Source organism: Perca flavescens, chromosome 23, assembly GCF_004354835.1.
Source record: "Perca flavescens isolate YP-PL-M2 chromosome 23, PFLA_1.0, whole genome shotgun sequence".
Lineage (NCBI taxonomy): Eukaryota > Metazoa > Chordata > Actinopteri > Perciformes > Percidae > Perca > Perca flavescens.
In genome coordinates, this window is record NC_041353.1 from 1429849 (window position 1) to 1444848 (window position 15000).

Sequence of the window (15000 nt, forward strand, 5' to 3'; positions counted from 1 at the left end):
ACACATTTTAAAGTTGCATATTGTGTCTTTAAGTCTGCAGGGTTAATAAAACGAGTTCAGAAGATCGTTGATCAGAAGATCGTTGATCCGAAGATCTTTGATCCGAAGATCTTTGATCAAAAGATCGTTGATCAGAAGATCGTTGATCAAAAGATCTTTGATCAAAAGATCGTTGATCAGAAGATCGTTGATCAGAAGATCGTTGATCAGAAGATCGTTGATCAGAAGATCTTTGATCAGAAGATCGTTGATTAGAAGATCGTTGATCAGAAGATCGTTGATCAGAAGATCGTTGTTCAAAAGATCGTTGTTCAAAAGATCGTTGATCAGAAGATCGTTGATCAGAAGATCTTTGATCAGAAGATCGTTGATCAGAAGATCTTGTTTAGAAGATCGTTGATCAGAAGATCGTTGATCAGAAGATCTTTGATCAAAAGATCGTTGATCAGAAGATCTTTGATCCGAAGATCTTCGATCAAAAGATCGTTGATCAGAAGATCGTTGATCAGAAGATCTTGTTTAGAAGATCGTTGATCAGAAGATCGTTGATCAGAAGATCGTTGATCAGAAGATCTTGTTTAGAAGATCGTTGATCAGAAGATCGTTGATCAGAAGATCTTTGATCAAAAGATCGTTGATCAGAAGATCTTTGATCCGAAGATCTTCGATCAAAAGATCGTTGATCAGAAGATCGTTGATCAGAAGATCTTGTTTAGAAGATCGTTGATCAGAAGATCGTTGATTAGAAGATCGTTGATCAGAAGATCGTTGATCAGAAGATCTTTGATCAGAAGATCTTTGATCAGAAGATCTTTGATGATCAGAAGATCTTTGTTCAGAAGATCGTAAACACACAGTGTTTAAATTCCCAATTCAGCTGTGGGTTCAGAGACGCTGCTTGCTGAAGTGAGATGTCAAAGTTTGTGAGAGGAAGAAGAAGAAGAAAGAAGGAAATGTGGCGGCCATATGCTGCTGTTGTTTGAGCTGTTGCTGCAATGTGCTGCCTGAGTTCCTCTGAGCATGCTCAGTACGCACAGGGAGCCGCGGTGGAAGAAGGATTTCATAAACTACATGTGTTCTGTTTGCAGGAATCTGAATGTGTAAAGTAACTAGTAACTAAAGTAACTAGTAACTAAAGTAACTAGTAACTAAAGCTGGAACAGATGAATGTAGTGGAGTAACTAAAGACAGAGAGAGAGAGAGACAGTTAAAGAGAGAGAGTTAAAGAGAGGGCGAGTGTATAAATATAATGTGAAGTTTCAGCCTAAAGTGCTCCACTGATTGGTCAGGGAGTTGGGACCCCTGATTGGTCATTCTAAACAGAGCTGACCACAGCCGGAGGGCCAGCCAATCACAACCAGATGTGGGATCCCACCGCAAAACCCAAAACCCTGGGTCCTCAGAGAAACCTGGGGGAGCCCAGCCTCCTCTGGGGGGGGGGAGGGAGGGAGAGAGCAGGGGGAAGAGAGAGAGAGAGAAAGAGAGAGGGGGAAAGAGAGGGGGAAAGAGAGCAAGAGGGAGAGAGAGAGACCAATAGAGAGACAGACAGAGGGAGAGAGAGAGAGAGGGAGAGAGAGAGAAAGACAGAGGGGGAAAGAGAGGGGGGGAGAGAGAGAGAAAGAGAGCAAGAGGGAGAGAGAGAGACAGAGGGAGAGAGAGAGAGAAAGAGAGAGCAAAACGGAGAGAGACCAATAGAGAGACAGACAGAGGGAAAGAGAGAGAGGGGGAGAGAGGGGGGGAGAGAGAGACAGAGGGAGAGAGAGACAAAGAGAGAGGGGGAATGAGAGGGGGAGAGAGAGGGGGAATGAGAGGGGGGAGAGAGAGAGGGAATGAGAGGGGGAGAGAGAGAGAAAGACAGAGCAAGAGGGAGAGAGACAGACCAATAGAGAGACAGACAGAGGGAAAGATGGGGGGGAGAGAGGGGGAGAGAGAGACAGAGGGAGAGACCAATAGAGAGACAGACAGAGGGAGAGAGAGGGGGGAGAGAGAGGGAGAGAGAGACAGAGGGAGAGAGAGGGGGGGAGAGAGGGAGAGAGAGAGACTAATAGAGAGACAGAGGGAGGGAGAGGGGGGAGAGAGGGGAGAGAGAGACCAAGAGAGACAGACAGAGGGAGAGAGAGGGGGAGAGAGGAGAGAGAGAGACCAATAGAGAGACAGACAGAGGGAGAGAGAGGGGGGAGAGAGAGGGAGAGAGAGAGACCAATAGAGAGACAGACAGAGGGAGAGAGAGGGGGGGGACAGAGAGAGAGAGACCAATAGAGAGACAGACAGAGGGAGAGAGAGGGGGGGGAGACAGAGGGAGAGAGAGAGAGACCAATAGAGAGACAGACAGAGGGAGAGAGAGGGGGGGAGACAGAGGGAGAGAGAGAGACCAATAGAGAGACAGACAGAGGGAGAGAGAGACCAATAGAGAGACAGACAGAGGGAGAGAGGGGGGGAGAGTTCAGGTGGGGTCACACCCCCCCCCCAGGGAGACTGGGGAAATAAAGCAGTAGGGCGCAAGTCTTTATCTGGTTTGAGGTCGAGGTAAAAAAAAAGTATTTGCACATATTAAACAAATTATGTTAATAAACTAGAATATATAATGTATACAAAAGTCTGTATAACTACTATATATTTTTGTTCTCGCTTAAAATTGTAGGCAGGCTACTTAGTAGGCCAAACCTCCGGGACCTCTTAACCTGGGACCCCTGCTGTCATCAGGTCAGCTGCTAGCTGCTAGCGTCTAGCTGGTAGCTTCTAGCTGGTAGCGTCTAGCTGGTAGCTTCTAGCTGGTAGCGTCTAGCTGGTAGCTTCTAGCTGCTAGTTGGTAGCGTCTAGCTGGTAGCTTCTAGCTGCTAGTTGGTAGCTTCTGGCTGGTGGCTTCTGGCTGGCAGCTTCTGGCTGGCAGCTTCTGGCTGGTGGCTGGTGGCTTCTGGCTGGTGGCTTCTGGCTGGTGGCTGGTGGCTTCTGGCTGCTGGCTTCTGGCTGGTGGCTTCTGGCTGGTGGCTGGCAGCTTCTGGCTGGTGGCTTCTGGCTGGGTGGCTGGTGGCTTCTGGCTGCCAGCTTCTGGCTGCTGGTTGGTGGCTGGTGGCTTCTGGCTGGTGGCTTCAAGCTGGGTAGCTTCTAGCTGGTAGCTTCTAGCTGGTAGCTTCAAGCTGGTAGCTTCTAGCTGGAAGCTGGTAGCTTCTTGCTGGTAGCTTCTAGCTGGAAGCTGGTAGCTTCTAGCTGCTAGTTGGTAGCTGGTAGCTTCTAGCTGGTAGCTGGTAGCTTCTAGCTGCTAGTTGGTAGCTGGTAGCTTCTAGCTGGTAGCTGGTAGCTTCTAGCTGCTAGTTGGTAGCTGGTAGCTTTTCTTAGACACGAGTAGAGGAGGGCGCGAAGGAAAAAAAGGTTGGGAACCAGTTCCCTAGAGCCCAATAGTTGCTATGACAACAGAAACCTAAGACAGAAGAGGAGACAGAAGACGAGACGAGCTCGGAGACGGACCTCTATCTTGTCGGTCTTGGCGTCCCCCCAGTAGAGTTTGCGTTCGTCGTAGTCGAGGGCGAGACCATTGGGCCATCCCAGAGACGTGTTGACCATCACCAGGCGCTCCGTCCCGTCCAGGTCAGCACGCTCTATCTTTGGCACCTCACCCCAGTCTGTCCAGTACATGTAGCTGAGAGACACACAGAGAGACAGACAGGGAGTTAGACAGGGAGACAGACAGGCAGTTAGAGAGAGACAGACAGACAGGGGGTTATAGAGAGAGAGAGACGGACAGACAGGGAGACAGACAGAGAGACAGAAAGGGAGTTAGAGAGAGAGAGACAGACAGGGAGACAGACAGGTAGTTGGAGAGAGAGAGACAGACAGACAGACAGACAGGGAGTTAGACAGGGAGACAGGTTAGACAGGGAGACAGACAGGGAGACAGACAGGGAGTTAGAGAGAGAGAGACAGACAGACAGGGGGTTAGAGAGAGACAGACAGACAGACAGACAGACAGGGAGACAGACAGAGAGACAGAAAGGGAGTTAGAGAGAGAGAGACAGACAGAGAGACAGACAGGGAGTTAGAGAGAGAGAGACAGACAGACAGAGAGACAGACAGGGAGTTAGAGAGATAGAGACAGACAGACAGGGAGACAGGGAGTTATAGAGAGACAGACAGGCAGGGAGACAGACCAGGAGACAGAAAGGGAGTTATACAGGGAGTCAGACAGACAGACAGGGAGACAGACAGGGAGTTAGAGAGACAGACAGAGAGACAGACAGAGAGTCAGACAGACCAAGAGACAGACAGGGAACTGCTGACTAGCCAGACCTTCCTCAACAGCTCTGTGGAGGAAGGTCTATCTTGTAATCAGGTGTGTGATTGATGGAGGAAGGTCTGTCTGCATCTTCTAATATCAGGCGTGTGATTGGTGGAGGAAGGTCTGTCTGCATCTTCTAATATCAGGTGTGTGATTGGTGGAGGAAGGTCTGTCTGCATCTTCTAATATCAGGCGTGTGATTGGTGGAGGAAGGTCTGTCTATCTTCTAATATCAGGTGTGTGATTGGTGGAGGAAGGTCTGTCTATCTTCTAATATCAGGTGTGTGATTGGTGGAGGAAGGTCTGTCTGCATCTTCTAATATCAGGCGTGTGATTGGTGGAGGAAGGTCTGTCTGCATCTTCTAATATCAGGCGTGTGATTGGTGGAGGAAGGTCTGTCTGTATCTTCTAATATCAGGTGTGTGATTGGTGGAGGAAGGTCTGTCTATCTTGTAATATCAGGTGTGTGATTGGTGGAGGAAGGTCTGTCTGTATCTTCTAATATCAGGTGTGTGATTGGTGGAGGAAGGTCTGTCTGTATCTTCTAATATCAGGTGTGTGATTGGTGGAGGAAGGTCTGTCTATCTTCTAATATCAGGTGTGTGATTGGTGGAGGAAGGTCTGTCTGCATCTTCTAATATCAGGTGTGTGATTGGTGGAGGAAGGTCTGTCTATCTTCTAATATCAGGTGTGTGATTGGTGGAGTAGGGTCTGTCTGTATCTTCTAATATCAGGCGTTTGATTGGTGGAGGAAGGTCTGTCTGTGTCTTCTAATATCAGGTGTGTGATTGGTGGAGGAAGGTCTGTCTGTATCTTCTAATATCAGGCGTTTGATTGGTGGAGGAAGGTCTGTATCTTGTAATCAGACATGTGATTGGTGGAGGAAGGTCTGTCTGTATCTTCTAATATCAGGTGTGTGATTGGTGGAGGAAGGTCTGTCTGTGTCTTCTAATATCAGGTGTGTGATTGGTGGAGGAAGGTCTGTCTGTATCTTCTAATATCAGGTGTGTGATTGGTGGAGGAAGGTCTGTCTGTATCTTCTAATATCAGGCGTGTGATTGGTGGAGGAAGGTCTGTCTGTATCTTCTAATATCAGGCGTGTGATTGGTGGAGGAAGGTCTGTCTGTATCTTCTAATATCAGGCGTTTGATTGGTGGAGGAAGGTCTGTATCTTGTAATCAGACATGTGATTGGTGGAGGAAGGTCTGTCTGTATCTTCTAATATCAGGCGTTTGATTGGTGGAGGAAGGTCTGTATCTTGTAATCAGACATGTGATTGGTGGAGGAAGGTCTGTCTGTATCTTCTAATATCAGGCGTTTGATTGGTGGAGGAAGGTCTGTATCTTGTAATCAGACATGTGATTGGTGGAGGAAGGTCTGTCTGTATCTTCTAATATCAGGTGTGTGATTGGTGGAGGAAGGTCTGTATCTTCTAATATCAGGCGTGTGATTGGTGGAGGAAGGTCTGTCTTGTCTTCTAATATCAGGTGTGTGATTGGTGGAGGAAGGTCTGTATCTTCTAATATCAGGCGTGTGATTGGTGGAGGAAGGTCTGTCTGTGTCTTCTAATATCAGGCGTGTGATTGGTGGACTCACCCTGCGACCGGGTCCAGCACGATAGCACGCGGCTCGTCCAGGTCCTCCGAGATCAGGATCTTGCGCATGGTGCCGTTGAGGCGCGTGACCTCGATTCGGTCCGTGCCGGTGTCGGTCCAGTACAGGTTCCGGGCGATCCAGTCCACCGCGATGCCGTCCGGGTGGTTGACCTGCGACGTGACCACGAACTCGGCCTCGCTGCCGTCCAGCCGCGAGCGCCTGATGGCCTTGACGTCGTCGTCGGTCCAGTACACGAGGCCGTCCACGGGGTCGTAGTCCACGGCGATGGCGTGCCGGATGTCCTCCGCCGGCAGGATGATGTCCGTGAAGTCGGGCGTGTCCAGAGAGATGCGCCGCAGGTCGGTGCGCCGCGCTAACAGCAGCATCTGGGTCGCACCTGGGGGGGGGGGGGTCAGAGGTCACGCTCAAAACTAAAACAGCATATGCTGTATTATAATAATAATAATAATAATAATAATATAATAATTATAGTAATAATAGTAATAATAATAATAATTATAGTAATAATAATAGTAATAATTATAGTAATAATTATAGTAATAGTAATAATTATATTTATTATAATAATAATAATAATAATAATAATAGTAATATAATAATTATAGTAATAATAATAATTATAGTAATAATAATAATAATAATATAATAGTAATAATAATAATAATAGTAATAATAATGATAGTAATAATAATAATAATAATAGTAATAATAATAATAATAATTATAGTAATAATAATACAACAAAAACTTCAGGAAGTGCAAATAAAAACAGAAAAAAGCATTTGGCAATTAAACTCTTATTTTGTTTTGTGTTCAAAGTTCAAAACGGCGCACACACACACACAAAGAGACAGAGACACACACACGGACACACACACAGACAGAGACACACACACACACACACACACACAGACAGAGACACACACACAGACACACACACACACAAAGAGACAGACACACACAAACACATAAAGAGACAGAGACACACACACAGAGACACACACACACACAAAGAGACAGACACATACAAACACATAAAGAGACAGAGACACACACACAGAGACACACACACACACAAAGAGACAGACACACACAAACACATAAAGAGACAAAGACACACACACACAGAGACACACACACAAAGAGACAGACACACACAAACACATAAAGAGACAGAGACACACACACAGAGACTCACACACACACAAAGAGACAGACACACACAAACACATAAAGAGACAGAGACACACACACAGAGACACACACACACAAAGAGACAGACACACACAAACACATAAAGAGACACACACACACACAAAGAGACAGACACACACAAACACATAAAGAGACAAAGACACACACACAGACACACACACACACACAAAGAGACAGACACACACAAACACATAAAGAGACAGAGACACACACAGAGACTCACACACACACAAAGAGACAGACACACACACACAGAGACACACACACACACAAAGAGACAGACACACACACAAAGAGACAGACACACACACACACACAAAGAGACAGAGACACACACACAGAGACTCACACACACACAAAGAGACAGACACACACACAAAGAGACAGAGACACACACACAGAGACTCACACACACACAAAGAGACAGACACACACAAACACATAAAGAGACAGAGACACACACACAGACACACACACACACAAAGAGACAGACACACACAAACACATAAAGAGACAAAGACACACACACAGAGACACACACACACACAAAGAGACAGACACACACAAACACATAAAGAGACAGAGACACACACACAGAGACACACACACACACAAAGAGAGACAGACACACACAAACACATAAAGAGACAAAGACACACACACACAGAGACACACACACACACAAAGAGACAGACACACACAAACACATAAAGAGACAGAGACACACACAGAGACTCACACACACACACAAAGAGACAGACACACACACACAGAGACACACACACACACAAAGAGACAGACACACACACAAAGAGACAGACACACACACACACAAAGAGACAGAGACACACACACAGAGACTCACACACACACAAAGAGACAGACACACACACAAAGAGACAGAGACACACACACAGAGACTCACACACACACAAAGAGACAGACACACACAAACACATAAAGAGACAGAGACACACACACAGAGACACACACACACACAAAGAGACAGACACACACAAACACATAAAGAGACAAAGACACACACACAGAGACACACACACACACAAAGAGACAGACACACACAAACACATAAAGAGACAGAGACACACACAGAGACACACACACACACAAAGAGACAGACACACACACACACACAGAGACACACACACACACAAAAAGAGACACACACACACACAAAAGAGACAGAGACACACACACAGAGACACACACACACAAAGAGACAGACACACACACACAAAAGAGACAGAGACACACACACAGAGACTCACACACACACAAAGAGACAGACACACACACACACACAAAGAGACAGAGACACACACACAGACACACACACACACACACAGAGACAGACACACACAAACACATAAAGAGACAGAGACACACACAGACTCTCACACACACACAAAGAGACAGACACACACACACACACAGAGACACACACACACACAAAGAGACAGACACACACACACACAAAGAGACAGAGACACACACACAGAGACTCACACACACACAAAGAGACAGACACACACACACACACAAAGAGACAGAGACACACACACAGAGACACACACACACACACAAAGAGACAGACACACACAAACACATAAAGAGACAGACACACACACACACAAACAAAGACACACAGGTTTTTCTTTCTGCATCAAGCAGCAAAAGCGTCAAAGCTATGATATCATACATCCTGCCAAAATCTCGATGCTGAAAAGGAGAGATATCGTGCAGTCTCTGCTGCTACACACTCAAAACATGGGGATGGAGCAGGGGTTACCATGGCAACTGCTTGGCATGGCAAATTTTATTACGGAAAAAGCTAATAAGGTTTGGTACCAAAACTGGGTTCTCTCACACACACACACACACACACACACACACTCTCTCTCACACACACACACGTTCTCTCTCTCACACACACACACACGTTCTCTCACACACACACACACACACACACACGTTCTCTCTCTCTCACACACACACACACGTTCTCTCTCTCTCACACACACGTTCTCTCACACACACACGTTCTCTCACACACACACACACACGTTCTCTCTCTCTCACACACACACACGTTTTCTCTCTCTCACACACACACGTTCTCTCTCTCTCACACACACACACACGTTCTCTCTCTCTCACACACACACACGTTTTCTCTCTCTCTCACACACACACGTTCTCTCACACACACACGTTCTCTCTCTCTCACACACACACACACGTTCTCTCTCACACACACACACACACGTTCTCTCTCACACACACACACACACGTTCTCTCTCTCACACACACACACGTTCTCTCTCACACACACACACACACGTTCTCTCTCTCACACACACACATTCTCTCTCTCTCTCACACACACAGACACGTTCTCTCTCTCTCTCTCTCTCTCACACACACACACACACACATCTCTCTCTCTCTCTCTCTCTCTCTCTCACACACACACACGTTCTCTCTCTCTCTCTCTCTCTCACACACACACACACGTTCTCTCTCTCTCTCTCTCTCTCTCACACACACACACACACGTTCTCTCTCACACACACACTATCACACACACAGACACGTTCTCTCTCTCACACACACACTATCACACACAGACACGTTCTCTCACACAATCGCTCTCACACACACACACACACACACACACACACACACACACACACACACACACACACACACACACACACACACACACACACACACACGTGGTGTAGCTTTTAATGCATTTAAAATGCCTAAAAGTATTGTAGTTGTGCGTTAGTTGACGTAGGTTTACTTATTCTATATTTAAGTACTTTATAAAAGGTTAATGTATTGTTACATTTAAATAATTTTCTCTATAAAAGAGCCTTTCTTTGATGTCATTTTTCAACAATCGGTTTAGGAATCGGAATCGTTTTAAAAGTACCGGTCCGGCATTGGAATCCAAACGGTACCCAACCCTACCTGGGGCCTCCTGAGCACCGCGCAGACGCCCCCGGTGGAACATGGGAGTTATTGCTGAACCACGATAGGCTGAACCCTGATAGGCTGAACCCTGATAGGCTGAACCCTGATAGGCTGAACCCTGATAGGCTGAAATAAGATGGAGAGGACATTGGTGCTCACCGTCTCGGCAGGTCTTGGCGTCCTCCAGCAGCTGGACTCCGGTGGGACAGGCACACTGAAAGAAGGGCTTCACCGGGGAGAGCAGGCAGAGGTGGGAACAGCCTCCATTCTTCACAGAGCACAGACTGGTGGCCACTGCAGACACACACACACAGACAGACAGACAGACAGAGAGAGACAGAGAGACACATACACAGACAGACAGACAGAGACACAAACACACAGACACACACACACACAGAGACACACACACACACACACACACAACACACACACAAACACAGACAGACAGACAGACAGACACACAAGACACACACACAGACAGAGAGACACTCACACACACAGAGAGACACACACACACAAAACACAGACACACACACACACACACACACACAGACACACACACACACACACACAAACACAGACAGAGAGAGAGAGAGACACACACACACACACACACAGAGACATACAGAGACACACACACACACACAAATACACAGACAAAACGACACACACACAGAGACAAACAGAGATACACAGACATACACAGACACACAGAGAGAGACACACACACACACACACAAAGACAGACGCAGACACACACACAAAGGTTAAAGACATCTTCACACATTATCTATACTATGAAACTAAAATCAAAAAAGTAAAGTAAAAGTAAGTTTAAAACGTTACACACAAAATATGTATTCATGAACATTATGGAAAGGATTTCTAAGGAGGTCGACCTGTCTGTTAAAGAGTAAGATCCTTTTATTAAACATAAAAACATCTGCGAAATCATGTTTGCTAAACCCACCAGACTCCATGTAAATAATCAGGACTTTTAGCATCATAAAATACACTTCATTCAAAGTCAACAGAAACAAAACAAAACCATGACATGCCGTTTTGGGATGTCCTTCAACTTTTCCAACCATCACAACTCTAGTTTTGGTTGACATAAACACCTAGTTTACTGATTTACATGTGGAGATATGCTGGCTCTATACACGCTAAAAGTCCTGATTATTTACATGGAGTCTGGTGGAGATATGCTGGCTCTATACACGCTAAAAGTCCTGATTATTTACATGGAGTCTGGTGGAGATATGCTGGCTCTATACACGCTAAAAGTCCTGATTATTTACATGGAGTCTGGTGGAGATATGCTGGCTCTATACACGCTAAAAGTCCTGATTATTTACATGGAGTCTGGTGGGTTTGGCGCTAGCGACCTCAGAACTGTTTCTGGTTAAAGAGAAAGGTCTCAAAGAGATTTTTAAGGTTTATCTCTGTAGGGATCCTTTCTATAATGTTGTCAGACACTTATAGAATAATAATAATAATAATAATCTATTTTCAGGAGTCTGAGAGGACGGTTTGGACTCACGGATGTTTTGTCTCTTGGCGCTGAAGACGTGGATGTCCATGGGCGAGAAGATGTCGGAGTGGACCACGCGCTGCTCGGTTCCGGTCTGTTTCCTGCAGGAGTGGATGGAGTGGGTGTTCCAGTCGGTCCAGAACAGCGTGTCCTCGTACAGGGTGAGGGCGAACGGGTGAGGTAGCTCCCCTTTAACCACCACCTCCCTACAACACACACACACACACACACACACACACACACACACACACACACACACACACACACACACACACACACACACACACACACACACACACACACACACACACACACACACACACACGGGTTAACAGAGGACATCTACTCAGAGCACTGTCCAGACTAACAGTAGAGATGTGCGTTAGAGAGCGTGTGTGTGTGTGTGGGTTTTTGGGAGATGTGTGTTTGTGGTGTGTACCTGGAGGTACAGGTGTCTTTGGGAGGTGTGTTTGTTGTGTGTACCTGGAGGTACAGGGTTATTGGGAGGTGTGTTTGTGGTGTATACCTGGAAGTACAGGTGTTTTTGGGAGGTGTGTTTGTTGTGTGTACCTGGAGGTACAGGTGTTTTTGGGAGGTGAGGTGTGTTTGTTGTGTGTACCTGGAGGTACAGGGTTTTTGGGAGGTGTGTTTGAGGTGTGTACCTGGAGGTACAGGTGTTTTTGGGAGGTGTGTTTGTTGTGTGTACCTGGAGGTACAGGGGTTTGTGGGAGGTGTGTTTGTGGTGTGTACCTGGAGGTACAGGGTTTTAGGGAGGTGTGTACCTGGAGGTACAGGGGTTTTTGGGAGGTGTGTTTGTTGTGTATACCTGGAGGTACAGGGTTTTTGGGAGGTGTGTTTGAGGTGTGTACCTGGAGGTACAGGTGTTTTTGGGAGGTGTGTTTGTGGTGTGTACCTGGAGGTACAGGGTTTTTGGGAGGTGTGTTTGTTGTGTATACCTGGAGGTACAGGGTTTTAGGGAGGTGTGTACCTGGAGGTACAGGTGTTTTTGGAAGGTGTGTTTGTTGTGTGTACCTGGAGGTACAGGTGTTTTTGGGAGGTGTGTTTGTTGTGTGTACCTGGAGGTTAAGGGTTTTTGGGAGGTGTGTTTGAGGTGTGTACCTGGAGGTACAGGGTTTTTGGGAGGTGTGTTTGTTGTGTATACCTGGAGGTACAGGGTTTTAGGGAGGTGTGTACCTGGAGGTACAGGTGTTTTTGGAAGGTGTGTTTGTTGTGTGTACCTGGAGGTACAGGTGTTTTTGGGAGGTGTGTTTGTTGTGTGTACCTGGAGGTACTGGTGTTTTTAGGAGGTGTGTTTGTTGTGTGTACCTGGAGGTACAGGGTTTTTGGGTGGTGTGTTTTTGGCGCGTACCTGGAGGTAGAGGTGTTTTTGGGAGGTGTGTTTGTTGTGAGTACCTGGAGGTACAGAGGTTTTTGGGAGGTGTGTACCTGGAGATACAGGTGTTTCTGGGAGGTGTGTTTGTGGTGTATACCTGGAGGTACAGGGTTATTCGGAGGTGTGTTTGAGGTGTGTACCTGGAGGTACAGGTGTTTTTGGGAGGTGTGTTTGTTGTGTGTACCTGGAGGTACAGGGGTTTGTGGGAGGTGTGTTTGTGGTGTGTACCTGGAGGTACAGGGTTTTTGGGAGGTGTGTTTGTTGTGTATACCTGGAGGTACAGGGTTTTAGGGAGGTGTGTACCTGGAGGTACAGGGTTTGTGGGAGGTGTGTTTGTGGTGTGTACCTGGAGGTACAGGTGTTTTTCAGAGGTGTGTTTGAGGTGTGTACCTGGAGGTACAGGGTTTTTGGGAGGTGTGTTTGAGGTGTGTACCTGGAGGTACAGGGTTTTTGGGAGGTGTGTTTGTTGTGTATACCTGGAGGTACAGGGTTTTAGGGAGGTGTGTACCTGGAGGTAGAGGTGTTTTTGGGAGGTGTGTTTGTTGTGTGTACCTGGAGGTACAGGTGTTTTTGGGAGGTGTGTTTGTTGTGTGTACCTGGAGGTACAGGGTTTTTGGGAGGTGTGTTTGTTGTGTGTACCTGGAGGTACAGGTGTTTTTAGGAGGTGTGTTTGTTGCGTGTACCTGGAGGTACAGGGTTTTTGGGAGGTGTGTTTTTGGCGCGTACCTGGAGGTACAGGTGTTTTTGGGAGGTGTGTTTGTTGTGAGTACCTGGAGGTACAGAGGTTTTTGGGAGGTGTGTACCTGGAGATACAGGTGTTTTTGGGAGGTGTGTTTGTGGTGTGTACCTGGAGGTACAGGTGTTTTTAGGAGGTGTGTTTGTGGTGTATACCTGGAGGTACAGGGTTATTCGGAGGTGTGTTTGAGGTGTGTACCTGGAGGTACAGGTGTTTTTGGGAGGTGTGTTTGTTGTGTGTACCTGGAGGTACAGGGGTTTGTGGGAGGTGTGTTTGTGGTGTGTACCTGGAGGTACAGGGTTTTTGGGAGGTGTGTTTGTTGTGTATACCTGGAGGTACAGGGTTTTAGGGAGGTGTGTACCTGGAGGTACAGAGGTTTTTGGGAGGTGTGTTTGTGGTGTGTACCTGGAGGTACAGGTGTTTTTGGGAGGTGTGTTTGAGGTGTGTACCTGGAGGTACAGGTGTTTTTGGGAGGTGTGTTTGAGGTGTGTACCTGGAGGTACAGGGTTTTTGGGAGGTGTGTTTGAGGTGTGTACCTGGAGGTACAGGTGTTTTTGGGAGGTGTGTTTGAGGTGTGTACCTGGAGGTATAGGGTTTTTGGGAGGTGTGTTTGTGGCGCGTACCTGGAGGTACAGGTGTTTTTGGGAGGTGTGTTTGTTGTGTGTACCTGGAGGAGCCGTCCAGGTTGGCGCGGTGGATGAAGTTGTGTTTGGCGTCGGCCCAGTAGAGCTTCTCCTGGCTGTAGTCCAGGGTCAGCCCGTTGGGCCAGTAGATGTCCCGGTCGATGATCATGGACCGGTTGGTCCCGTCCATCCCCGCACGCTCGATCTTTGGGATCTCGCCCCAGTCGGTCCAGTACATGTACCTACGGGGGGGGGGGACACCAGAATCAGAACCAGAATACATACGTATGTGTGTGTGTGTGTGTGTGTGTGTGTGTGTGTGTGTGAGAGAGAGAGAGAGAGAGTGAGTGTGTGTGTGTGTGTGTGCTGCGTGTGTATGTGTGTGTGTGAGAGAGAGTGTGTGTCTGTGTGAGTGTGTTTGTGTGTGAGAGAGAGAGAGTGTGTGTGAGAGAGAGTCTGTGTGTGTGTGTGTGTGTGTGTGTGTGTGTGAGAGAGTGTGTGTCTGTGAGTGTCTGTGTGAGTGTGTGAGAGAGAGAGAGAGAGAGAGTGTGTGTGAGAGAGAGTCTGTGTGTGTGTGTGTGTGTGTGTGTGTGTGTGTGAGTGTG

At 47.1% G+C, this 15000-nt stretch overlaps 2 protein-coding genes across 2 annotated transcripts in view; both read right to left on the minus strand.

Moving 5' to 3' along the window:
• The window catches only part of LOC114550445 (NLR family CARD domain-containing protein 3-like), a 689968-nt gene that overhangs the window by 610311 nt on the left and 64657 nt on the right, over window positions 1–15000 (minus strand). The window lies entirely within an intron of this gene.
• Window positions 1–15000, minus strand: part of lrp6 (low density lipoprotein receptor-related protein 6) — a 75088-nt gene that overhangs the window by 46106 nt on the left and 13982 nt on the right. Inside the window, 5 exon segments of the mRNA XM_028571227.1 lie at window positions 3466–3637; window positions 5870–6266; window positions 10266–10400; window positions 11653–11849; window positions 14440–14637. Coding sequence (XP_028427028.1) covers window positions 3466–3637; window positions 5870–6266; window positions 10266–10400; window positions 11653–11849; window positions 14440–14637 — 1099 coding nt within the window.